The following is a 26,734-nucleotide window of genomic DNA, read 5'->3' as shown; positions in this document are numbered from 1 at the left end:
AGAGTACATTTACTTGTTACACTTGGAATAATTTTTACATTTTTATTAATTTTTTTACAAATATACCCCAATTCTTTTACAGTATGAAACCAGACATACAGTATAAGAGGAGCTGAAGCACAGTACAGGATAGATGGGAAGCTGTGTGCACAAAGGAGGTGTCATTCTCTCTGTGGTCAAGCACACTGTCAGTGCTGCGCCCACAAGCTGGGTGCTGAGGATAAACAATTTCAGAAGAAGTAATGAGAGAAAAGGCCTTTCCTACTCACACCTGCCTTTTCTGGCCAGAGACTGACAGTATGATTGAGATAGTTTAGGTTATCTGAATTGCATGCAAGTACTAAAATGATTTGATGCAACACCACAGAGTCGTTAAACAAAAAAACGCCAGTAACATCCAGAAACCTCACAAAAACATTCATGTTAATGAACGAGGAGATGGTTACGCTTCTACAGGCCATGACGGGTTTTTTGTGAGTGTTTCTGCACTCCCCTGGCCATCTGCTTTATTATGGTCACTTCCAGCCTTACACTTGGTCGGACAGCTTCACAGTAATGAGAACTTAAAACACAAGGGCCGATGTCACAATGCTTGTTGGATTCTTATCTGAGGAGTTACTATATAAAAGCCTTGGAGATACACGAGAGCTAGCCTTTGACTGCTGTGTCTACCCTGACCTACAGGAGGCACTATACTGTAAAGGCTCATGTATTCACCCTGTATTCAGCTTGTATCCCTTCGGGAAGAATCTTGGCTCGGTATACTGGAACCATGATGTATATTGGTGGATACAGCACATTTCTACCTGCACCTGCTTAGAAAACAGGCTTTCTTAACTTCACTTCATTGCTTGCTCACAAAGGCAGCCCTGTTGTAGTGTTTATGAATATCCAATACAATTGCAATTGCATACGATAATTTTGCATTATATTGTTTGACTTTAGTCCATGTGCTGACATTCTTTTATTAAATATCTGGTGGTGTTTGTTAATGCACTGTAATAAGGAGTAAGTTACATTGCTAGTAGTGAAAGTTACAATGGAGCCATGTGATTGAGTTCTTCACATGAGACCATCTGGCTAGTTATCACCCTACTATGGCCTATCAGAGTCACCCATAGGACAGTTGCTGTAAGTTCCAAGATAGTCCCATCCACAGTCATAGCAAGAGGTGCTATGGTTGCTTTAATGAATGGAAAGGATTTGGTCACAGTCATCCATGAGTATGTACACCATTTCTCTGGAGTCTATTAGCTTTCCACCTTAGAGCCTTGCAGTCAGAAATGCATAATTACATTATTACAGAAAACCATGTTTAATGGGCATTTCTAATGTCTGAGCTAGATATAAAAATGAAAAACATTCAGAATAAGAGCAGAACTGTGGCAAGCGCAGTTCTGTGGAATGCTTCTGGTTGAGAACGTAAACATTGTAAGACTTGACAATACTGATCTGGTGTCCGGGCAGCTCTCTGTCCGATGAAATCAGGCGGCAGCTTCTGTCTTTCACGGCGCAGATTCCTGCAACAGTTTCTTACGCAGGACTGTCAGGAATTTATTTTCTTATGGACCTGCCTTTCACTGCTAACCCCATGGATTCTTCTTCCTCAAGCAGAGCTCTATTAGCTCCTGATGTGTCATTAGGGACATTTTAATACACTTATCTAGTTTGTTACTTTTTGGTGCATTTAGTTGGGAAAAAAAGTGTATTTCTGATATTCTGTATCAATCAGAACATAAAGCTATATCTCCCAAAGTTATTGGAAGCTGGGGCCTCATTCAGCTTCTATAGCAGCAGGCAGAGGAATGTGACAAAAAAAAGATTGGCAGTGGAGTTAAGGACACTTTGATGCATACAGAAGCGCACTGCAGCAATGTGCTTCCTTAGATTCAAATTATCACATTAAAAGCTTCTCAGGTGTTGCCTTATTTTTCATAAATTAATTTGCCCTTTTTATATGGTTCAGTGATCTTGGCTTTTTAAGACATTTGTTAGATTGCACTGATGGAATAATATCCTCTAATTAATATCCTAAATGTTAATCCTTGCCTTGGTAAATATTGCTGCATTTGTTACTATTCTTAACTGCATTCTTACTACCATGTTTTCCTCTACAGGTAATATGAGCTATAGTGCTTGACTATATTACTGCTGAAAGTTTTTACAGTAGGATATGATATTACTGTACATATGCCTGAAGGCATACTGAAATAAGAGAGAACATCCAGACCTTTAGAAGAGTTAGCTGTGATGAGAATCCATGGGTTCAAAATAGACAGAATCTCTTTTTTTCCATCTGAGGGGGGAGAAACAGAAGCACCCTAGTGGGCAGTGACAATAGATCCAGTCTGCAGTCCAGTGGTATTGCATATAGAGCAGAACCCGGGTTGTTTGTTCCACAAATTAAGTGCATTTCGTATGAATCCAGAGCTCTGTTCAAACTTATTACTATCTAGACCCAGGCCTGGCAGGCAAGGTTAATTTTTACTCCAGTTCCCTCGGACTGACATCAGCCTTTTTCGGTATAATGGGATCTGTGTCTGTAGGCTCATCTGTCTCTGATGTCCCAGATCCACATGGGCAGTCTTCAGCAGCTCTTTCCACATGGCCAGTCTGTTCCTCAGGAGTGTCCACAGCCTCGCTAGGCAGGATGTCTGATATGTTGTCATCCTCGGGCAGCCTCATCTCCCAGGGACACAGCGCATCTCTGCGGCACAGAGCCAAGTCTGTCTCTCTGGACCTGCCAGGGGCCTTGCCATTGGACTGAGGTTTCCAGACATCTTCACACTTGCTGCCTTGCCTGGCCGGCACAGGGAGCTCCTTGTGTTTGACAGCCCCAGTGCTGTTATTTCTGTCTTCTGCCATTTCCTCTGGTTCCTCCACATCCAGGGAAGATACATCCTCTACGATGCTTTTTAGTGCCACTGCTGTTTTCTCACACTGTTTTTTGGTGTTGGTCACTGGTTCAGGAATGTCCAACGGACAGACCTTGGAGGTCTTGCTGCTGTCAAGATTTGTCCTTGCTTCCTCGATCTCCCAAGGACAAACCTCTGCCAAAGAACTCTTTGTACTGCTTCCTGGGCCCTCGGCTCTCTCCCACACTCTATTAGAGGCTTTGAGGTTTACCTGGCTCTGGAGTGCTGGCTTCTCATCTTGCACATCCCATGGACAGATGTCAGCCCATGTGCTCTCTTGACCCTTGCTCATCAGTGCTGGTACATGCTGTCCAGCCAGATTCCTCAATTCTGAAACTTTTCTCTCTTGATTTTGAAGACTTGGTTTCTCTTCCTCAGTCTCCCAGGGACAGACTTCTGCCAGTTTGCTCTTGTGTCTCATTGTTGTCATGCTGGCAGGCTCAACTCGCTCCCAGGGACACACCACTTCTGACAATTTGATAGCCTCTTGCTTAACCACAAAGGATTTATTTTCATCAACATCCCATGGGCAAACATCTTTCACTGAACTCTCCTGCCTTTCAAATTGGCCTTTGTTCTTGACAACGGTTTCCTGCTTATTCAGATTGGAAGGGTCTGCACTGGTATCTTGTGTGCAGACCTCTGCAGCCCCTTCTGTGTTTGTGGTACCATGGCTGCTTGTTCCAGGCTCTTCAGACTCCCAATAGCACACTGCGTCCTGGGATTCACCTGGTTTTCCTATCATATTCTGGACTCCAGCTTCAGTGTCACTGGGAGAGACTTTGTGCACTGGGGCAGCTGGACTGGCAGTTTGAGTGTCTTCTGGGTGTGCAATTACTGTTTTGCTGTTTGTCTGCAGTCGTCCCTCACACTCCCCACCAGGTGGAGCCCTTTGCCTGCATTTATTAGCCTGAGGATCAGTTTTGGGAGCTACAGGGGAATCCGCTCCTTTTTCCTTGCTCTTCCCAGCCTCCTCCTTTTTCTCCTTTTTCTTTTCTGTGCTTTTCTTTGCCTTCGCCTTTATGCTTCCTTTCCCTGGCCCCACCAGGCCTTTCATGGAAAGTCCAAACCCTCTGGGAGGTCCCCTGTAGGAAAAGCCTCTGGATTCCTTGTTCCTTCCCTGCCCAGTAACAGGAGAGCCTGGGGCGCTGGATGAAATCGGGGCCCTGGCTTTTACATCGTCCATTTCGGAGTCCCAAGGACAGATCTCTCCAGTTGTGTGGCCTTCTTTGACATCCTCTAGATTCTCTTTTTTCTGGCTTCTGCTTGAGAAGCCCTCACCCTCCCTGGAACAGACATCTCCAGTGGACTGAGGCTGAAAGGAGTCCCAGGGGCAGATCTCGTACTTATCTACTGTGCTTCGCTGCCTGCCTGCTTCTCCGTTAGTATCGTTCTTTGAAAGAGCATAGGTGACGTGCTTCTGGGTTTTGCCCTCAGGATGCTGGTCTTCTACCTCCCAGGGGCAGACCTCTGCCTTGTCAAACTTCTCTTTGAGGAGGGCATTAACTGTTCTTGGCAGAATCTCTTCTGACCGTAGCAACTGCGATGTCTCCAGTGCTGAGCCTGAGTCGGAAAGACTCCTTCCCTGTGTGTTGCTACCCTCCAGGTCCTGTGAGGTGTCCTCCAGGCTGCAGGCCTTGCTAGGCAGGAGGTGGGCCCTGTCTCTGCTGCCTGTGATGACACTCAGGGACTTCTGCAGCTTGGTAGGCTTTGGCTGGAGCAGCTTCTTATCTGCTGTCAAGTTGTGAGCGCTGGCGGACTTGCAGACAAGAGGAGCAGCATCCACAGACTCGGAGTCAGAGCGCTCAGAAGCCTTCTTGGCCAGCTTCTTCCTCATGAGAGAGTCTAGCAGTGAGGGGTCCTTGGTGTCGACGGAGCGTGGGTGGTGGTCTCTGTGGTCCCGGACGTGGTCGTAGGTGCTGTGGGACTTGCGCAGGGAGAACACGCGGTGCTTGATGGAGTCCTCCTTCACCTTCATGCTGGAGCTGCTCGACTCAAAGGCCTTCTTCTTGCAGGACCCTGGGTGGCTGCCCCCACCTCCGCCCCACGAGCCCTCCTTGTCCTCGCGGCTGCACTGACGACTCATGGACTCCGGGATCTCGGTGATGCGCTTCATGATGGAGCGTCCCAGACCCCTGCGGGAGCTACGCTTCTTCTGCAGGTGGGGGTTATTTGCTGTCATCTTTTTGGTCTTGTGGACTTCCAGCTGGGCATACAGCTTCTTCAGCTCATCCTGCAGGAGAGGGAACATAAATCACACAGCCATCAATCTGGTGTCTGGAGTATCAACGGTATCAGAGCTCTTCCTTACTACTTATTTTAAAGGAATGTTTGATAATAATAAGTGCTTATTCTGAACCCCCCATCAGATAGCCTTGGGACAACCTTGGTGTGAAAGGTGCTATATCAAATTAAATTGAATTGAAATAACGTTGGACCTCTGAAAGTAGCAGGGAGACCTTAAACAGGCTGTGGCTTGTGTTTCCCAAAGATCTGATGTATTTACAGTCTTGTTCCATCTCACACATTTCCTAGAATCAGCTGAAGTGTGAAGAAGGAAACAGTGTGTGGACTGGACAGACTGAACCAGTTTTCAAAAGACTAAGATCTAGAGATTGTTCTGGCCAGGGAAGGTGATGGAAATTGGTCTAATGCTCCTCAAGTCAACCATGCATTGCCCAGTGGTCAGATGGTCTTCATGCATGCAGGGATTGTATATAAAAAATTACATACACAGTCTATATACTCTATAGTAGTTCAGATGGGTAGCTGCGTCAGCATGCGTAGTCTGCAAAGGAACAAGTAATAGGTTTATTCCATGCTGAAAAGAGAAGAGAGAAAACACAACGTTTTGGCCGTGAAGACGAAGAAGTTTTTTCTCTTCTTTTTTCAGCATGGAATAAACCTATTACTTGTTCCTTTATATACTCTATATACAGTCTGTACAATATATGTAATCAAACAAGCTATATGAACCAAATGGCCTCCTAATTTAACCTTCTTATGATCTTCTATAAAATTTCGTTTGAAAGAAAGTATATGTAGTAAGTATTTGATAAAAAAAGAAATGCAATGTATATTTTACATGAAGAGGTGAAGGTGATTGTGATTTCTGAGTTTAGGAAAGATGTCTGCATCCCTTGTATACAGACAGCCTCAGTCCTTTAGGATTTATATGTTCTTTAAATAATCATTAAGTAACAGGTAAGCCTGAGAAGCAGGTTAACATTCACTAGTTTACCACATAATTCAGTGATGTGATTCAGAGCTCAGCTGGAATGAAACCCAGGTGTCATTGTGGCTCCCTGTGCGCAGGTTAGCAGACACCTGGCCTGCCATCCTGCTAGAGCAGCAGAAGGAAGTGTTACCCGGATGTCGTCTGGGTCCAGGCTGTGCTCACTCCAGGCGGACGTGATGCTGCTGTTCAAGTAGGAGCCGGAGCGCCGCAGGTCCAGCTCATCCTCATACACTTCCGCTGCGATCTCTTCCCTCAGCGGCCGCCTTGCATGCAGGAACTGGCCCACACAGAGACACACGCAGGCTTGTGCATTACACCAATACTTCATGGTACTGATTTTTTCATTAGAAAAAGAGTTGTAAATGTTCTAAGATTTTTGTGAAGCATGAAGTAAGCATATATAAAGATTTTATGAGACACGTAACCTCAATTTTGCAGAGGTACTAATGGGCATTAGAAAAGTGCAGCAGTAGATAGGTGAGCAGGCGTTCAGTGGAGCAGAGAGGACAGGTGGCGGACAGACCCTTACCTTTGGGATGAAGAGCAGACCCAGAGTGACAGTGATGGTGACGTGAGTGTGTGTAAAAAACAGCAGCAGCGTCCAGTCGGGGTGCAACGAGGGCATTATGAACCTGCATGGAGGAGAGACCTCCTGTCACTCATCACAATGAAATCAGCAACAACACCAAAGCTTTGGGGTCCCACATGACCGAACACCATTACAGGAGAGCAGAAATTACTGCTCTCATTGTCAGAACAGTGTGGTTACCCTGCGCCTGTGGAATGAAAGTATAAAAAATTAACAGGAATTTGCTTCAGCTACAAGGCTGCCTCAGCCATCATAAGTTCTGTTATTTCAATTAAAATCTGTTAAGTGAAAATGAATTGAGGTTGTGTCTGGAACCGTTTGTATTAACAAGCCAAAATTGAATTTCTACTCTTTTATTATTCGTCTAGAAGGCTTTCTGAGGTCAGAAAGCCCATTTCTTTGCCAGCAGTCATATCACCCTGAAACTCATAACTGGCAGCCCAGTGAAGCTAAGCAATACCTGGATGGGAGACCCCTGGGAAAGCTGAGGCTGCTGCTGGAGGAGCTGTTAGAGAGGCCAGCAGGGGGCGCTCACCCTGCAGTCTGTATGGGTCCTAATGCCCCAGTATAGTGACAGGGACACTTTACTGTAAAATGGCTCTGTCCTTCAGATGAGACAAAAATCCGAGGTCCTGACTCTCTGTTGTCATTAAAATCCCAAGGTGTTTCTCGAAAAGACTAGGGGTGTTACCCCTGGTGTCCTGGACAAATTTCTCCCTGGCCTTTACCCATCATGGCCTCCTAATAATCCCCATCTCTGAATGGCTTCATTACTCTGTTCTCCTCCCCACTGAGAGCTGGTGCATCATCCAGGTGGGGCTGCACACTGGTGGTGGTGGAGGGGATCACCATTACCTGCACAGCTCTTTGAGTGGAGTGTCCTGGAAAGAGCTATATAAGTGTGAGCAGTTATTATTAAGTCTTGTATGGTCCCTTTACACCCCTCCCCCCTCCAGCCATGGCCGCAGCAGGGTGTTACCGGAGCAAGTGGAAAGCAGCAGACAGCAGCATCTCATTGTGAATGGCGATGCCCATGTAGCGTGGCTCGTGGAAGGCCGAGGGCACTGTGTGCACTGCGTAACACAAGAAACTGCCCCAGCAGAGGAACAGCAGCTCCGCTGGGAGAGAGGAAGAGGCAAAGGCAGGTCGTTACAGTTGCGAACTGCATTCCTGAATACTGCTTGCAGTGACAAAGAGAAAGAGAAGGAGAGAGAGAGGAGTTGCCTTCTCTTAAATAAAAGCCTCACACCCACACTCACACGCACATTCAGTGAGTGACTGAGTCTGACAGAGCTGCATCTTTGACATTGAATTAACAAGAGAAGAAAAGACGTAAGCCATTGTACCCAAATGCCAGCAATCCTTGCTCTCCTCACGGACTCCTGGCTTCACTCACCCACAGCCATCATGTAGTCCCAGCGGTCGAGGTCACACACACTGAAGCTCAGCCCCTCCTGGGTCCGCGCGTTCACCAGCATGGGCACATTGCGGTCCATATTCTGCAGAACGCTGGCTGTCCAGGCGGCCAAGAACCAGGTAACTGGTAACACAATGACTCCCAGCATCCTCAGCACACGCACACTGGTCATGTAGGGGACGCGTTGAGCAGTGCGCGACAGGAACACCTTGAGAACCCTGCTGACACACAGACTGTCACACAAGTACTACCCTTCTCTGCTTCCTACATCAGACAACAGGGGAAGGGTGTGATCAGCTGATCACAGAGAGGCAAACCAGTACTGACAGAGCACTGACACCCAGCACTGCTGTGCCTAGCCAAGGATATGAAGAAGAGGCCTTATCATTCAGTTGATTCAATCAATCAACAGACTGAGGTCATGACAGCAGCGTGGGCTTTATGAAAACAGTTTTTAAACATTGGAAAGATATATTCGTTCACTACAAATGAAGTCGCCAATATGGTGAGCACATTTGATGGCAATAGTCTAGCAGGATCTAACATGCTGAATAAACATTCTTCAGCCTAGGAGCAACAGGATAAAAGAACAGTCCACCAGACTTGGCCACCTCATACTGGGGATAGAATAAGGCCAGAGTCTAGGAAATGCTGGAAGCTGGAGATGTAGAAGGAGATTGCAAATAATCAGGAGCTCATCCAGTCAAGCTCTTAAAAGCAACAATATTTTCAAATTCACTGCATATTCCAAACGACACCAATGCAGGAGTTACATGCTTGTAATCTTTAGCAATATTATAGAATCAAACCTCACTGCCATGACAACTTTTATTCTTTTATTGATATGGCCAGCAGCCATATCACCCTGCAACACCCAACTGGCAACCCACTGAAGCTAAGCAGGTGTGAGCCTGGTTAGTACCTGGATGGGAGACCTCCTGGGAAAAACTAAGGTTGCTGCTGGAAGAGGTGTTAGTGGGGCCAGCAGGGGGCGCTCACCCTGCAGTCCATTTGGGTCCTAATGCCCCAGTATAGTGCCAGGGACACTATACTGTAAACAGGTGCTGTCCATTGGCTGAGATGTAAAACTTAGGTCCTGACTCTCTGTGGTATTCAAAATCTTGAAAAAGAGTAGGGGTGTAACTGGCCCTTACCAATTATGGCCTCCTAATAATCCCCATCTCTGAACTGGCTTTGTTACTCTGCTCTCCTCCCCACTGAGAGCTGGTGTGTGGGGAGCGTTCTGGTGCACTACGGCTGCTGTTGCATCATCCAGGTGGGGCTGCACATTGGTGGAGGGGATCCCCATTACCTGTAGAGTGCTTTGAGTGGAGTGTCCAGAAAAGCGCTATATAAGTGTAAGCAATTAGTATTATTATTCTGAACTGTTTTGTTCAGAAGCATGGTCTCTTCTCACAGGCACCACTGGCAATGACATGAGCTACAGTGCTTAGCCCAGCCAGTACACAGTACCGCCCTCCCCCGCCTCCCAGCACAGAAGAGTCCAGACCTGTACATCTTGAGCGTGACTGTTCCGTAGACGATCGCAAAGCCCAGCAGTCGGACCCAGCGCATCAGGATACAGCGGAAAGTACTGGGCTTGAAATACAGGATAAACACCTGCAGATGAAGGCAAAGAAGGAGGTGAGGTCATTGAGGTCGGTTCCAGAGCCCAGCTGTTACATGCTTTAATCAGAACAGCCAAGCATGTATTCTTCCAAGATACAAAAAGCTTATTTCTGAAAACCAGGGATCTGAAACTCTAGATCTGCTACATTTTATAGGTCCAACTGGTCCAAGGGTAGTACTCTGGCACTTCTATTTCACGCCATGACACTGAATTAATCCTCGCTTAATTAACCCTGGTGCTAAAGATAATATCTTGTTTATTGTAAAGCTGCTTAAAAACCTAGGAAAGAAGGTCTTTGTGACAAATTAATTAAATTGAATGGAATAATTAAATCAAGTAACTAAAGGCCCTAATTGCATAGGAGTTGTGAGCGTGCACTGCTCACTGCTATGCTCAGAGGCAAGTCCAGTCTGCAAACGAATCACAGATGTTCCTGCTTTCATTGTCATCTGCAGTGGAGAAAATGTAGTTTTGCAATGCATTAGGTTTAATCTAAGTTTAGCGGGCATTTCAGGATGTAGCCAGCTTATTCTGACACACATCCCTAATAATAATAACAATAATAATTATAATAAAACAGGATTTCTGATCTCTCTTGTGAAGACTTGAAGAGTCTCTGAATATCTGTTCTGGCTATTTGAATGCTGACTATTTAGCCTCACAGTGTGGTGTTTGGGGAGCAGGAGATGACTGTGCAGCTGCTCTGCGTGCTCTGGATTCTGCACTGTGTGAGAGAGCGTTTGTGCTTCTGTCTCAGGTGGCACAGCGAGAGCGACAGTGTGTCTCCTCTGTCTGTCTTGCTCCTCTGTTTGTGTTTCCAGGAGGGTGGCACCAAGAGGAAAATAGACGGGATCAAAGGGCTGAAAAAGAGGATGCTGCTCTCCCTGGAGCTGCTCCTGCGGGGATCTGAGGAAATGTCACGTCTCTGTCTTTTTATCCAGGTGCCTCTGTGAGCCTGGGAGGAGCAGTCCAAAGGCCAGGTGGTCCAGTACAAAGAGAGGCTGTTGGCAGGCTAGCAGCAGGGAGCCCACTGGTCCAGCTGCAGCTCGGGCTCCTGCCTGGTGCAGACTCATCAGTTCTCTCTGACGTGATCGTTTTGTTACCGTTTCTTTGTTTGTTCACTTAAGTGTTGCATGACCCCAAATAACTACATGTTGCCAACTGATATGAAACATCTTCCATTTTAGCTACAGTACCTATACATTATAGATGTTACACAGCAAATATTTGTTTAAATTCAATAAACTGAGACTGTTTGGATTCTAGCTATTCATCTAAGTTGTTTTGTGCTTATTATTTAAATATTGTTTTCTGAACTCCAGTCACTTGATATTCTTTACTTCTCAATTGACTGCTAAGTTGTTCTCTGTCTTCTTCGTGCTGTGAGGACACGACTACCTGTTTGCTCAGTCTCTCTGTTGCTGTTTCTGAGCTTCTTCTTTTTGAAGAGCAGCAATGACTGTAGTGAGAACCAGTACTGGATCAGGTGTATTCCTGCTTTTCTAGGTGAATTTTTCTCTCCTGGACTTGTGGAGAGGGATCCTGCACTCTGCCCAGAGTGGACACTCCTGGACACTCGGCCCAGAAGCCCTCTCTCTACAGCCCCTCACAGTGTACGACTTGCTCCCAACAGGAGCCCTCCAAGGGTGCTGCTGCTTTATTAGAGATGCTTAGTTCATCTCAGACACTGCCAGCCTTTTAATTCCTCTGTGCAGAGTGTGACACCAGGGGAAATCAAGAGAGTGAATCTGGCCCAGTGCTCTTGACTGTGGCTCCTGCTCGCTATCACAGAGCCCTGACAGCAGCTCCTGCCCACACAGCACCATCTCTTGCTGTCTGCTCGTGTTTCAGATCTGCTCTCTCCTCTAGGCAACTTGGCAGCAGTGCAGAGCAGCAGAGGCCTGATAAGAGCTGCCCCAGAGGAATGAGCCCAGACTCACGGGGAAGTAGAGGAGCAGTGAGCCAAACAGGATGGTCTCCAGCAGCAGCAGGCCTGAGGCACGAATCCTCTGTGGGTGGAAGGAGATAAAGACAGGGAGAGGAGAGCTGTTAGTCACTGTACGTACAAGGCCCCCTCTTACCATCAGCCTCAGACGAGGCAGAACAATGTTTAACAGCAGTACCGTATTTTAGCATGTCTGCTTTCATCCACCTCCTCTGCAGAGAAATTTCAGGTCTAATCTCACCTCTCTGCAGCCTCCCACTATGCAGGTAGTGCAGTGATGATCTTACAGCACAACAGCGTCCTCAAGCATCCCACACAACAGCTGGGCAATCCATAAAATGACTAAATAAACAATCAAACTGTGCTACATATTTTCAGTCAGTTTTGTATTTTATAACACCATGTTGTCAGCAGCCATATCACTCTGCAACTCACAACTGGCAACCCACTGAAGCTGGTCAGTACCTGGATGGGGGAGACCTCCTGGGAAACACTAAGGTTGCTGCTGGAAGAGGTGTTAGTGGGGCCAGCAAGAGGCGCTCACCCTGTGGTCCGTGTGGGTCCTAATGCCCCAATATAGTGATGGGGACACTGTACTGTAAACAGGTTCCGTCCTTCGGATGAGACATAAAACCGCTCTCTGTGGTCATTAAAAATCCCAGGGTGTTTCTCAAAAAGAGTAGGGGTGTAACCCCAGGTTCCTGGCCAAATTTCCTATTGGCCCTTACCAGTCATGGCCTCCTAATAATCCCCATCTATGAACTGGCTTCATTACTCTGCTCTCCTCTCCACTGATAGCTGATGTGTGGTGAGCGTTCTGGCGCACTATGGCTGCCGTCACATCATCCAGGTGGATGCTGCACATTGGTGGTGGTGGAGGGGATCCCCATTACCTGTAAAGCGCTTTGAGTGGAGTGTCCAGAAAAACGCTATATAAGTGTAAGCAATTATTATTATGATAATGAGAATAAAAGTACATGTAGCTGAGTTTTCAGAACTGAAGGGTCAACATAAAAAAATTTGCTCTGTAACTGCTAGCATGTTAAATATTACATTTTTCCTTACACTGCCTATTTAGTTACTAAGTAAAATGTATAAGTGCTCTAACACATAACATCATTTCTAATGCAGAAGAATCTCAGTATGTAAGTTAAAACTTAAAAGCATCCAGATGAATTAGGGGTTCAGTCCAACTTCTTCTGGAAGGAAACCACCGAGTGTGTGCTGGGTACATTTCTCTACAAAGCCTCAGCTTGTTCTGTTCTCAGACAGCTAGATCTCGGTTTTGGTTTTCAGACAATGTCATGTATCCTTCACAATGAGAGCTGGTCAGAATAACACTCATATTTCTGGCAAAAGACATACTGTACAATTTCCTGCACTTGTCATAGTCTGTCTGAATGAAAGGCCAGTCACGCCTTAAACACAGACCCGATATGCCACTGGTGACTGCTGCTGCTGAAATCAGACCCCCCAGTCCACTCTGTGCAGTGGGAGAATGGCTACTGATGCAGAAGAGCGGGGATACAGGGATAAGTGGAGACAGGAGCATGGATACAGGGATACAAGATGTTTACTTTGCTATGGCGGAACTCGTACGCCACCAGCATGCTGATGAAGATGAGGAGCATGAAGAAGGCCTGCACTGCCAGCACTGCAGCCCTCAGGAGCCAGTCCTCTTGCACACTGCAGGGGGAGCCGTCCTCACAGCGCAGGCAGCCTGGCCAGCAGGGCAGGCACACAGGTATCTGGGGGCGCCCGTCCGCAGACACACGGCTGCTGTTGCCTGGCTCCTCTCCACCTGTCTCACACCCGGGAGCAAGACACGGGCAGAAACAGAAAGAAACTTTTAGTGCTCTTCTCACACTATTTCACAAACACACAGAATTATTAAAGGCAGTAACGCTACTGCAGCTTGGTAAAAATATTGATTCTCTTTGTTTTATAAGATAATGCTATCAATTAAATATTGTCTCCTCTGTAACACTCTAGCTTTTACCTTGAGTATATCTCACACATCCCACTTAACCTGCAGCTCTGTAGTCTGCGGCACCACTTGTCTATGTTCCTGTGTAGGGTCTGGACCGGAAAGCCCTGTTAGGGGAGGGGGAGTCTTACGTGAGTCCTGTCCTGTGGAGCTGTAGTAGCCCTCTCTGCAGCAACACTGGTACTGCCCCAGACGGAATCCTTGTCCTGTCAGGGCCTGACACTGTGGAGGAAGAGGAGACAAGCCTAAACCCAGCACTGTCTGATGTCCACGCTGTCCCATTCACAGGTAGCACAAATATCTTAAATTACTTTAGAATCAACTCCACACTGCTCCATATTAAAACTGAACAGCAGAGGCTCAATGTGTAAATCCATCCTAAAACCTAAATGGACATCTAATGCCCTGAAAAGAGCATTATGCCTTTCCCCAGGAAATCCACCATATAGATCAAGCAGTCAGGGTGGAGCTCTCACTGTTTAGAAACACTGCATTAAGAAGTGGTCAAAGACACACTTAGACTACATTTCTACTCTCTGGTTATCATTCAGAAATAATTATTTTCCCACATAGCTGTTAGGAATCTTGCATTGAGTCTAATGTTTATTTTATTTATCCACCTGCTTACTACCTTTATCTTTTCTCCTGCTATGTGCTTGTGAATTTTTGACCTTTCAGAACAGTGTGAGAAATCCCTGCCGCACAGAGAAGTACCTGTGCCAGCACCCAGCCTCACATCTGTCAGGCAGGGGCGGGCTGGCTGGCACACAGCTGCAGCAGCAGCACAGTTTTCTGGCAAACTATGTCACAACCACTGGATTATGAGCATAATCCCCAAGATTATCCTGTCCACCACATAATCTTTAAATAGTAAGCTGCTCTGGTGCGGGCAGGCCAGCACTATAGATGTCTGAGTCTGTCAGGTGTGCCCTGATTCCTGGTATAGCTTCCCAAAGTGTCATTCAAAGAGAATGGAAAATTATTGATTTATTGATAGTGTGAGCCAAGGTATTGCATCTGGGCATTGCTCTTCGGTGGGAGTAAGAGTCGGGGATTAAGAGAAGGGTTAAGGTACAGGCCAGGAGAGGGTGAGGTTGTTATAGTCAGGATAAAGGGTTGGGATTAGGGTAAAGGTTAGGATAACTAGTAGGTATCCCAAGGTGGCGTGATCTTGGTGACATGATAAAAGAGACTTTGACAGAGGCAAGAATCGTATAGCTAAAATGTCTGTGTATAGTATTTGCAGACCTCAGAAGCAGCTATACAGCAGGGCTGTAGTGAAGGAAATCTTTTACAACCCCACTTCAAGCAGAAAAGACCTGACCTCCATGCTGGTGCGATTGCACTGGTGTGTGTTGGAAAACCAGTCCTCGCCCACTGCACACTGGTCCACATCGAAGCTCTGCAGATTGACATCCACACGGATCACACCCCTGGCATGGAAGACAGACTGGCATCAGTCAGGCCCTGCACAGCACTCTGCCCCCCTCCACCTCAGTTCTCTAGACTTTGCACGTCCAGGTCAAGTAGAAAAGAAAACACCAGGAACTACTACTGTGTTGCATTTGCTTCTAGATCATGTCAGACACTCTTAAATAGCTATACCACATTATTCTAAAGTGTTTTTTCTTAATTTTACATGTATTCTTTTGTAGGCAGACTATAGCAGATGCTTAAAATAAAAATATGGATAGCCTTATATCTATGGTGTGATGGTCTGACTCCAATGGATACTGATATTGGAAAATAATGTCACCACAGGATATCAGATACCATTTGATACCAGACACCAGAGAATACAGAAATCAGAGAATTTTGATCCCAGAGTAGATTTTAACTTGAGAAACCTGATGCCAGAGAATACTAACCAAAGCAAATTTACCAAAGCCTGTTAGAAGTGGTGTCGCAGAGGACTTTACAGAAAAAAGAAGAATTTGTCTAATCTCATATAGCATCACACAGATAAATATAGCAGAGAGGAGAGTGAGTACAAAACACAACTATCTTTCACAGTTCCTAACCTCCCACAGCCCTGTACTCCCCAACCAGAGATCATTGTTCGCCCATCTGAAGTAATTAATGAATAAATTGACTTGAGTCAGCAGGTCTCTTGATCTAAGGCAGCTTTATATGTAAAGGAGGCTGTACGGCCTGCCACACTGTGGCTCTGCTGGTCCAGGGGCTGAGAGGGATCCCAGAGTCTGTGTGCAGGGGGTCATGTAGACACACACATGTGAGTCAGCAGCAAAGGAGCTCTTGGTTGTAATTAGCACCAGTGTGGAAGAGGAAGTGTGAACAGGATTGGATGCTAACTGTACTTGTGCAAACAATGAGAATCGGTGTTAAACACAACAACAGTGAGGAAAACTGGAGACTCAAGATGTGTATGTGTTTCTAATGCCAGGTGACACTCTGCAGTTTCACCCTTGAATAAAGGTGTTTCAAACAGATTGTTCCAGTAAAATGCTCAGAAGTGTAAAGGGGTATAAGGGAATTTGTTCTGAATAAATGAGACAATTTCTACCACCTTTTACATTGGAGTTGGCAGAATCGACCAAAGGCTACTCCAAAGGCAGCACTTGCAAAAATACCAACATAAACACTTTATTTTTATTAGATTTACACAGTAAATGTGGCAAAAGTGATACTACCTTCTAGCCTGATCTCAGAAGCTCAGCAGAGCCAGGTTTGCTCAGTACAGGGATGGGAAACCTCTAGGGAAACAAAGATTCTGCTGTCAGTGGTGTTGGTGGACTGGTAGGTGGTGCTCTTTCCTCAGAATCTGAATTTCCAAATTGTTGGCCCAGTTTGTTGACTGGGGGTACTGGGGTTTCTGTACTGTAGGAGGCTCTTGACAGAGACATTCAATCAAGGCTTACAGATTACAGAGCACATTTAGTACGTGCAGGGGGTCCAGGCTAAACTCCAGTCTGAGTCTCTCAGTCTGGCCTACCCCTAATTCAACTGATGAAGTTAATTCTCACTTCTTTCTCAGACTCAGGCTGCTGGTGCAGAATGGCCTCTGCGTGTCGTTCAGATTAAACAGCACTTCACTGGAGGATAAGGAAGTTCCCTTCACATGTGTTAAGCACTTTGGGATTGCTAGGGATGAAACTACTTAAATGCCAGGAGTTGTTCATTTTAAGTGTTAAAGATAAGCACTTCACTCAGAAATGTGCAAAAAAACCAACCCCAGCCATATTAAACTCTTACAAAATAAACAATACAAAATGTGGCAGGCACAAACACTTCATCAGTTCATTTTTTGCTTTTTCTTGATGATTGTCACGCAGAGATTATCTGTCTTATTCCAAGACTGCAAGATATTAAGATCTGACATTAGGACTCAGGATAATAAGTCTGAAATAGTTCACATCCTTGACGTCAGATTTTTTTTATATGAGATCCATTATACAACCAGGGCAGAAGGCAAGTCTCCTTCAGACTGTCTGGGTCTCCTCCTCCCTGTCTCTGCCTCCCAGACGTGCTGCACAAGACACTCTGTCAGCCATGCTGGCCTGCAAGCCCTGAGAAATCAATGGAGGAATAGGTGCTATTTCTGATGAAGTCATCCATCATGTCCAGGTGCTACATTATATTCCCTAGAGAAGGGAAACTCTGCAGGGGTTTTAGAAATTAATGGTTGTTGTTTAACTGAGATACACTCATGGTATTACTCTGGACTTTGTTCTCAAATACACAATATCTGTCAATATCTGAGTTTTCGCCCTTCTAATGTGTACTGTTGCAATTGTATTCCATACTAATCTCTTGTAATACTAATCTCATCTTGCTGCTTACTGTAAGTTTATGCATACCGATTTTCTGTATTTTCACTGATACTTTCCCCTATGTAGTTTTATGTTCTTGTGTTCAACAATTGTGTTGTCATTTGTTGTGTCGTTTGTCATGTGAGGAAACACGCAAGTAAGCATTTCATTGCACTCAGGTACATATAACAATAAACCCGAAACTTGAAAATGTCATGCATTTGCAGTTTTGATTTCAATGAGCAAATGCTGCAATATCAGAGGAGAAAGGTGGCTGTTCTTATCACATGCAGACTGACAGCACAAAACCACCTTCCAGCTGCACTAGGTCCCAAGATTCAGACTGCCTTTGATATCATTCTAAGATTCAATTCACAAACAGCTCTCTGATACCCTGAGCAGTGCAGTATCTACATGTGCTTGGTGAGCTGTGACTGAATCACCTTGCTGTAAGCCCAGGGGCCGTCGTTAGCCACATAATGAACTGCAAAGGAATTCAAAACATGAGCTGTTAAACAAGTGCCCATTTCATAAAGTGTCCCACTTCAGAAAATATTTACAAAAGAAACAGAGAAGTCACAACAGAGGAAGAGGACTCACTGCTGAAATTATCAAATTGGGCTTTAAGAAAAATCAAGCTGTAAAAACAGCAAACATAAAAGGCTGAGTCACACTGACAGACCAGATTAAGTTACATGACTAACTGCGACACCATGAGTGCCAGGTAGGTACGCCAAGCTCTACTTGTGCTCCCCTGATGGACAGGTAACAATCCATTGGAAACAAATAGTCAGGGTCTGTAACCCAACACAACATGGTGAACTAGAGAACAGACAGAGAACAGCTAACACAGCAATGGAGAACTATTGTGGATTTACAATAATTGGTAACAGACAATAAAAATAATGATGTATATGCATATGAAAAGAATAATGTTCTTTTCTTCAGTATCTAGAACTCTGAGATGATGGCTAACAATGCAGAAACTGGACATCAGTGAAATGGAACAGGTGAGTAGGTGTAAGTGTGAAAATGTAAAAGATTTACAGGAGCTCATTCATTAAACAAAAACAACATACCCTTTGTGGAGCTACAAAATGTCAGATATACCCTGGGGTTACAGGGTAAGGTCATTTGCATACCTTGAGTCCATACTGTAGAGCTGTGATATTTCACTTCCAAGAGCAAGGCTGGCACTGTACAGCAGTTTCTATGACACTGAGTAAAGTACTCTGAACAGCCAAGAGCAGGCAGCTCCAGAGGCTTAACTTGAGTGTGCTGCCCATTGCTAGCATTGCTTACATGATTTTCCATGTTCATTTTCAAAGAGTTTACAATTTTTCTCTTGTGAAATGAAGGAGTAGTCTTAAAATCTCTACTGTGTGCTGTTCAGAACAATACTGTTCAGCACAATGATGTTCAGCATCCTGAAATGCATTAAAACAGAAAACCTGTATCGATTAAAAATCTTTTACGTAAGTTCTGAACGAAGGTATCCTCAGCATCTATGACAGACAGAATCAAGACATTCAACAACTCATTTAATTTAAAATCTCTCCACATTTTTTTTTTTAATTTGTAATTAGAGAACAATGAGTGGGAAGTGTGTGTGCGTTACGCATGCGTGTGTACTGAGTGTAGTGAGTGTATGTTTGTGTGTGTTTGGCGTTTGTCTAATATGCACGGTGTGGTTGTATGTGTGTATGACGCGTGTGGTACATGCTTATGAAGAGCATGTATGTGTGTTGTATGTGTGAGGGGTATGTGATGTGCATAGTGTATGGTGAGTGCATTTGTGGTACGTGTGTGTTACATACATATGTGGTGTTCTTGTGTGTAGTGTGTGTGGTGCACAGAAGCAGTCTGCATGGTGCATGTACAGGGGTATGTGGTGTGTGTAGTGAGCTGTGCATTTGTGTGGTGTGTTTGTGGAAGACTTGAGAAATAAGAGCAACGTAGAGCTTGTCCACACCCTGCTGTGTTTTACATGGCTTTATGGAAAGCATATTTTCTCCTGTGTGTACCTTACAGTGTGTTAGTATTACACACACATACAAGCCCCACCACCATTAGCGACTTTGTCTGAGGACATTTTTAAAAAGCTGTTTGTCTTTTTGCTACAGATATTGTCTAATTCTGTTTCACTATAAATACTGAGCTAAGATTTGCCAGTCAAGATATCAAGGAACCATTTGAGCAGAAAGAACAGGTCATAGTAGGAAGATGAAATATCTAACCAAGGGTAGCCAGAGAAAAACCATAGAGAGAACAGACAGTAGACCCAGAAGAAGACCTTGTAGTGTTTCTGCTAATCTTTCCCAAGCCTGCGATGTGTGTGACTGGTTTAGTTTTATATTCTGGATGGAAAGCAGCTGTGTGAGAGGAAGCAACATGTGGTCTTTCCAATCCATCGCAGTGCAGCTCCTGCGCTATTTAACAAACTTGTGACAGTTACAGAGTGAAGCAGCTGCTCTGCTGCAGGGGTCAGGGGTTGTTGCCCCAGGGGAGAGAGCTGGGAGGGAGCTGGAGGGATGCAGGAGGAGGCTAGGCTGTGAGAAGGGTCACTCACCTGAACTCGGGGCTCAGGTCAGGCTTCAGGCCATAGAAGGAGGTTGACAGAGAGAGCATCCAGCCAGGAACAAACTTGCCTGCCTGGCACTCCAGGAAGGGAGCTTCTGCCCAGTGCACGTGGCGATGGTCCATTATGTAGCTGTCCCCTCGGTTCCACTTGGGCGTGTCCAGAGTGTGCAGGTCATTGCGGAGGATGCGCTTGTGCAGGAAGCTGGCAGGTGGGGGGCCCTCAGCAAACTTGAGCGCAGTGAACCAGTCCGAGCCATTGGCAAGGGCGTGCAGCTGCTCCCAGGCAGAGGACAGGTCCTGCAGGAGAATGTCCCCAGGGCCTGGCTCGCGAGTGGCTTGGAGGACCAGCTGGGGCCGTGATGAGGTGGGCTGAGCATCGAAAGTCAGCACAGCACGGTAGATCCTGGGGTCACCCTCCAGGAGGCTGCGCACCAGCGCGTGGTACCATTCGATGTCCTCGCGCACGCTGGACTCGCGGATGTCATTGGCCTGGAAGATCATGTTGAGGAAGTTGGCAGCATGGGTGAGGGTGTCCAGAGCACTGTGCAGGAAAGGCTGCAGACTGGCACTGGGGGAGCCCCTCAACCCCTGAAGGCGGTATCGTTGGGTGCAGTTGGCCAAGGCCAGGCGGCTGGAGTCTCCACTGTACAGGAAGGTCTCTGCTGCTTCCCAGCTGTCAGTGTCCCACCTCTCTGACTCCCTGGACTGGGTGGGAACTGTGACCCCAGGAGATACGGTGGGGGTGCTGGCCAGGGTGCTCCTGACAGTGGGATCCTCTGTCACTGACCAGGTCTCACCTGGGAGCCCAGTGGTCTTTAAAGTTCCTTCCAGATCCCCATTCCCAGATTGGCTGGTAGATTCTGCCCTCTGGTACCTAGAAGTGCTGAATCCAGAGCCCAGTGGCACCTGAGTTAACAGGAACAGCTGCAGTAGAAACATCTCCATCATTCCCAAGAGCATCTGGTCCCTCTGACTCCTCACGAGCCCCACCTCCAGCAAAGCTTTCTATTTTTGTTTTATTTATTTGTCCTCCCCTTCAGCCTAAAAGCCACCACATATCTTGCAGGCTGGAGTCTGCGAGGAGGTCCAGGGGGCTTGGGGATGCTGGCTGTAGTCCTGTCCCCCCATGCATGATGCTCCAACTCTTCCTGTAAATCCTTCTTAGTACAGAAATCCTTTTCTCTGCCTTTATGAAAAAAGTATTTTTTATCCTGGATATTTTTTTTAAAAGACAGGATCAGCGAGTACCAGCAGTTATGTTTTAGTGTAGCTTCACGCTGGTGTCTGTTCAGCCTCCCACAGCATCCATGACTTCCACTGAGCAGCTAGAGATCCACAGCGCTGGAAGCCTGGTGCTCCGAACAGTAATAATTACTGTAGTAATATGATAATTACAGTGGCTCTGACAAAATGTCAGCAATTACGAAGGAGAAAGACAGATCAGCACTTGTGAGATCGTGCAAGACAAGCACTGCGCTCTCTCCATTACCATCACACACTCTGCTTAGCTGCAGAGCATCTCTACGCCTTTCTGTGTCTCCCCCTCCCTCTCCCCCTCGCTCTCCCCTCTCCCTCTCGCTCTCTTTCTTTCTCTGCTGTTTTTCCTCTTTGCTTGGTGGCAGACGTCACATCGGCAGTACATGGTTAAGAGGCAGGCGGGCCTGGCGGTGTGTGTGTCCAGTAGTGTGGGGGAGAGGGGTGGGATAGGGGGGAGGCCATCAGGAGAGAGATGAGAGTGTAGGAGGATGAGCCAGTGAGATGAAGGTTAATCTCCTGTCTCCACCCAAGTATTAATTCCTGGAGCCGTTAAATGTCTGTCTATGCACCAAAAATGAATAATGTCAGACCTGTTAATGTGCAATTGTGTCATGTGAGAGTGTATACTACTTTATTAAATATACACATGATAGATTTTGCATTGTGAGAAGATTGCTTCAAAGTAAAGATGGTAATTGTTATTGGTTATTGATAATTGTGGGTGCCCATTTTAAGAACAAAAGAGCTTTTATAACAGAGAGAGATGAGCAGTGAGCTAAAAAAAAACAGAAAAGATACAGACACCCAGTAGTTTGTACTTCATGCACAGCTATTCCCAGCGATGCTCCCAGGCTGTGTGATTGAGAAGAAGGTAGTGCTAACCACTGCCAGTGATGCAGACAAATCCTGGATGTAGCTCCATGGCAACAGGAGCCAGAGAATTCTGTTCCATCCCTCTGTGCCCCACCCCCAGTCAGCAGGACTCCATCAGGACTGCAGAGCATCACTGAGGATGGGGGCGGGTTAATGCATGAAGACACTCGCACTGAGAATGTGCCGGGTGGCAGGTCCAGCCCATTTGTAGAGGACAGAGGTGAGGAGTGTGTGGGCTTCAAGTGAAAGCAGACAGGTGTGTGTGTTTGAAACAAAAACAGGCAGATTTTATATTTCCTTGTATATGAGTGCTGCTTATACATCTCAGAATGAATTTTCTGTGAGAGTCACCATATGTCTATGTGTGAGTATCTATAACAGAGCAGCTCCTCTCTCCGGGTCTCTGGACAGAGTATCAAGGTGCTCTTATCTCAAAGCAGAATCAGGAGAATCACCCAGCATCTCCAGTATCTCTAGCCTTCAAGGCTCCAGAACAGCAGGGGCTGCACAGCAAAATACTCAAACCGGCTTCAGGATCGCTGGGAATATTGCAGCTATAACAGAGTGAAATAAGGAGCTGTAGCACAGTAGCTGAAATAAGACTGGTGGGCATAATCTAGATTGCGTACATATTGTCCCTACCTGTATTGTTATTAATGAATATTTTACCCAAAAATGGATTGGCTTCTGGAGCTAGGCACAGTCATGTGCTCCCACTCCTGCCTGTTCCCAAGTGCTTCATACATCCGGGACAGGCTATAGCCTGCCCTGACCCTCACCTGGGTGAGGAAAATATCAAGAGGTATATATCCTCACTAGCACTATACATGTATGTCCAGGCTGTGTTTACCACACAGCACTAGCATGTCTTTGTGCATCTAAAGCTATGGAACATGAATCACATGAGCTATGGACTCTCAATTTGAATGTCTTTGTCTGCAGTGACCCCCTCTGGGAAGAATGGGAAAGTGCAGCAGTAATAATTTCTGTTCTGTTTCTGCACAGATCACATAATTAATTGCTTACACTTATATAGCACTTTTCTGGACACTCCACTCAAAGCGCTTTACAGGTAATGGGGACAACCAACGTGGAGCCTCACCTGGATGATGCGACAGCAGCCATAGTGCACCAGAATGCTCACCACACATCAGCAATCAGTGGAGAGGAGAGCAGAGTAATGAAGAGAAGTTCAGAGATGGGGATTATTAGGAGGCCATGATTGGTAAGGGCCAATAGAAATTTGGCCAGGACACTGGGGTAACATCCCCAACTCTTTTTGAGAAACACCCTGGGATTTTTAATGACCACAGAGAGGCAGGACCTCACTTTTACATCTCATCCAAAGGAAGGCACCTGTTTACAGTATAGTGTCCCCATCACTATACTGGGAATTTAGGACCCACAGAGACCACAGGGTGAGCACTCACTGCTGGCCCCACTAACACCTCTTCCAGCAGCAACCTTAGTTTTTCCCAGGAGGTCTCCCATCTAGGTACTGACGAGGCTCACACCTGCTTAGCTTCAGTGGGCTGCCAGCTGTGAGTTGCAGGGTGATATGGGTACTGGCCAGATGAATAATACAAGACAAGACAGTACACAAAGTAGATGGTGTACAGATATGGATTTTACTTACTAAATGTATCAAATATTTTATGAACAACAAAAATGTTCATTCATCAAAACATGCTTGACAGTATTAGAATGTTAAGCTACAAAATGTAAAGTGTAGGATGTAAACAAATGTACAAATTATGTTACAGTATGTTAAAATTGTGAAATGCACTATTAAGACCTAATTTAGAATATACTTTATGCTTTTAGTCATCTCCATATAAAACAGATACTTTTGTTCAGAACAGAGAAGACAAGAAGGAGTCCACAAACAAGTATTACAAACTGACAATCAACCCAGTAGGTGTCTTTAGAAACAAGAGAGAAACCACAACCAGAGCTCACAAGTGGAAGCTAAGGGGAAGTGTGTTTTTAACTGAAAGCAGGAGTCACTTCCTCCTGTAAATGGCTGTGAGAATTTGGAATAAAATGCCCTGCCATGATGCTGAAGCCAATACACTGACTTCTTTCAACAAATGACTGAATAAAATCCATGAATCTATTAGCTTAGAGACCATATGGACCAGATGGGCTGATTGTTCATCAACTTGATTTGGGGCTGGAAATTCAGGACCTTTGTGAATTGTTACTGTTTTCTACAGCAAGCAGAACAAGGCCTGTCCCCTCCACACCTTGGCATTAGAGAGAGTCTTCAAAGTGACTCTTGCTTCCACTCGTACTGCACAGGTCCACTCGTACACAGTTCGTCTTCAGGCGTGAAACATACCAGAGGCAAGAGCCTGACTGTTTGAAACATCTGTCAGCAGCCAAACGTCAAGCTTAATATGACAAGAGTACAATGAACATGCAAGTCTTTCAATATTCTTATTTAAAAACTCTTACATGGTGCTTTTGATTCTGTAACATTGAAAGAATGTTTTTTCCTTATCTCCATTAGGAGGATGTAAAGGTATAAAATAACAGAAAAGTTCTGTGCAGAAAACCCACTGCAATCTGAGGCACGGCTGTGCCTTTAAGAGCATCTCATCCCCAGCACTGTGGTCACCCGTTGCCTACAGGAAGTGCAACTTCTCAGAAAAACATCTCTGTAGCCGTATTTACACAGGCACATTTATACTATAAAAGATAAGAAACTAAACCTCCTGTTAAAAGACATATAAAGATATCCTTGCGTGTTTTAGGTGACTTTATCCTCATAGCCTCTGTCACGTGACACAGGAGCCAGCATCTTATCTGCCTGAAGAAACAGTATATCTCCTCACCTCCACTCCAGTCAGAGCACTGTGTAACTCTGGAAACACAGGTTCAGTGCTGCTATGCTCCTGTCAGGTATGAACCTGTGCTAATTAATTGTCATTTTTTTTATCAAATCAATAATAAAACTAAACAAAAGAAAATTCTATCTCAATTACAGTATTTATAAAAAAAGTACATGCAAAGCATCTCAGTGTTCATTTCCTATTTCCAGTGAAATGCAGATTACAGTCTTTTATTGTTTGCAGTGAGCTGGACTCAGAGATGTGTTCCTCTGCATGTCATAAGCCAGGATTTCAAAGGACAAGGAGAAGAGCGAAGTGTTTGACATCAGTGGGATTGCATTCCTTGTTCTGACAGCACTGGGCCTCCTGGCCTTGTACAGCCTTTAAAGCTTAACCCTCATGCTAAGATAAACCCCATCCTCCATCCTAATCCCTGAATTTAATTATCCCACCCAGAATTCAAATAATTGTCAGTTATCTCAGACTGTTACTGTTGGTACTTTTAGCATTTTTAACTCGATGAGCTCCAGCTTTACAGGAAGCTGGGCTACAGACATTTACAAGCTGTTTATCACACCTTAAAATAAAAACAATGTCTATTGTAATCAGAACTAGCTGGGGAGGAGGATCTTATCTGAGGCTTGAAGTTCTGTGTCAGATAGCATCGCTGTCTACATGCTGCCCCAGGACTGAGATCTGGGTCAGACGCCCGGGGCTGAGATCTGGACCTAGGGACATGCCCTGTCGGAGCCAGGCCTGCACTTCAGCAGCTCGGGAGGTGTGTATTTTTAGCAGTTTTGGTTTCGACATATTGCAGCACTTAGGCTGCTCTAAAAATTAAAAGTTTCACTGACAAATTGACGTCAATTATGAGTTTTTTTTCTCAGCTGCAATTCTTTTTTTTTGCCTTCTGTAGCTTTTTCTCTGAGTCTGTGGGAAAGCATATGTTGGGATTAACTGTTATCATAAAACAAAGTGTCTAGATTTTTAGGGATAAAATTTCCATAAAAGTGTGTTTCTGCATTGAGAAAAAACCTGAACAACAAGAGCCAAATAGGGCAGTATCTAAGACCTGTGTATAGCTGATTACATTTGAGCAAAATGATTTACGTGCAATTAATTTAGTAACAGATTTAGATTCTGCAGAGACTTTACTGTATAGCACACATCTATTTTAAAGTTATTCTCTTGAAATATCCTCAATACGAGCACTTAGAGGGAGAAAAGTACAGTTGTGCTACTATAAAGGGTTCAGGTCATTCATGCTGACTGTGCTGCCACCTCCTCGGCCCATTCTTCCTCTCACCCTCCCATAGTGCTGCGCCAGTAACTCTGCTCCTCTGCTGCTCTGGCCAACAGGCGCTGAGTGATTTCACACTCTGTGTTATTTCTTCAGAATTTCCACCTGCGCACTGATGTTCTCAAGTGCAGCACCTAGTCCTGTAATGGCCAGTTTCACGATAACTGTGATTCCACTGCTGGGCACCACAGTGGTGGACACCAGTCTGTCGCAGGGTACACACAGACACACACATTCACACCAGGGCCAATTTTCACACATGTCAGTGAACCTGCCTGCACATGTTTGGACAACCACAGGGAGAGCATACGAACTCCACACAGACCCCAGTGCTAACCAATGCTCTCTAAAAGGTAGAGGTCATGGAAAGCTCTTTGACATGAGGACACAGAGAGCACC

The 26,734-nt window shown here is 45.5% G+C and overlaps 1 protein-coding gene and 1 non-coding gene across 2 annotated transcripts; one reads left to right on the top strand and one right to left on the bottom strand.

The window, feature by feature from the left end:
• Window positions 1–37: 37 nt before the first annotated feature.
• Window positions 38–21,031, bottom strand: gpr179 (G protein-coupled receptor 179). The gene is made up of 11 exons (XM_088906065.1): window positions 20,061–21,031; window positions 15,046–15,154; window positions 13,853–13,943; window positions 13,312–13,535; window positions 11,730–11,798; window positions 9,670–9,779; window positions 8,139–8,377; window positions 7,722–7,860; window positions 6,683–6,785; window positions 6,284–6,430; window positions 38–5,148 (listed from the first exon to the last, which is right to left on the bottom strand). The coding sequence occupies exons 1-11, from the start codon at window positions 21,029–21,031 to the stop codon at window positions 2,485–2,487; spliced, it is 4,866 nt and encodes a 1,621-aa protein (XP_088762191.1). The 3' UTR covers window positions 38–2,484.
• On the top strand, window positions 7,080–7,137 carry LOC148814873 (U7 small nuclear RNA). The gene has a single exon (XR_016086114.1). It is a non-coding gene; the product is annotated as a U7 small nuclear RNA (small nuclear RNA).
• Window positions 21,032–26,734: the final 5,703 nt, after the last annotated feature.

Source organism: Atractosteus spatula, chromosome 26 (assembly GCF_055471065.1).
Source record: "Atractosteus spatula isolate fAtrSpa1 chromosome 26, fAtrSpa1.hap1, whole genome shotgun sequence".
Classification (NCBI taxonomy): Eukaryota; Metazoa; Chordata; class Actinopteri; order Semionotiformes; family Lepisosteidae; genus Atractosteus; species Atractosteus spatula.
Note: the sequence above shows the minus strand (reverse complement) of the source record. Positions and strands in the feature narration are given on the sequence as shown.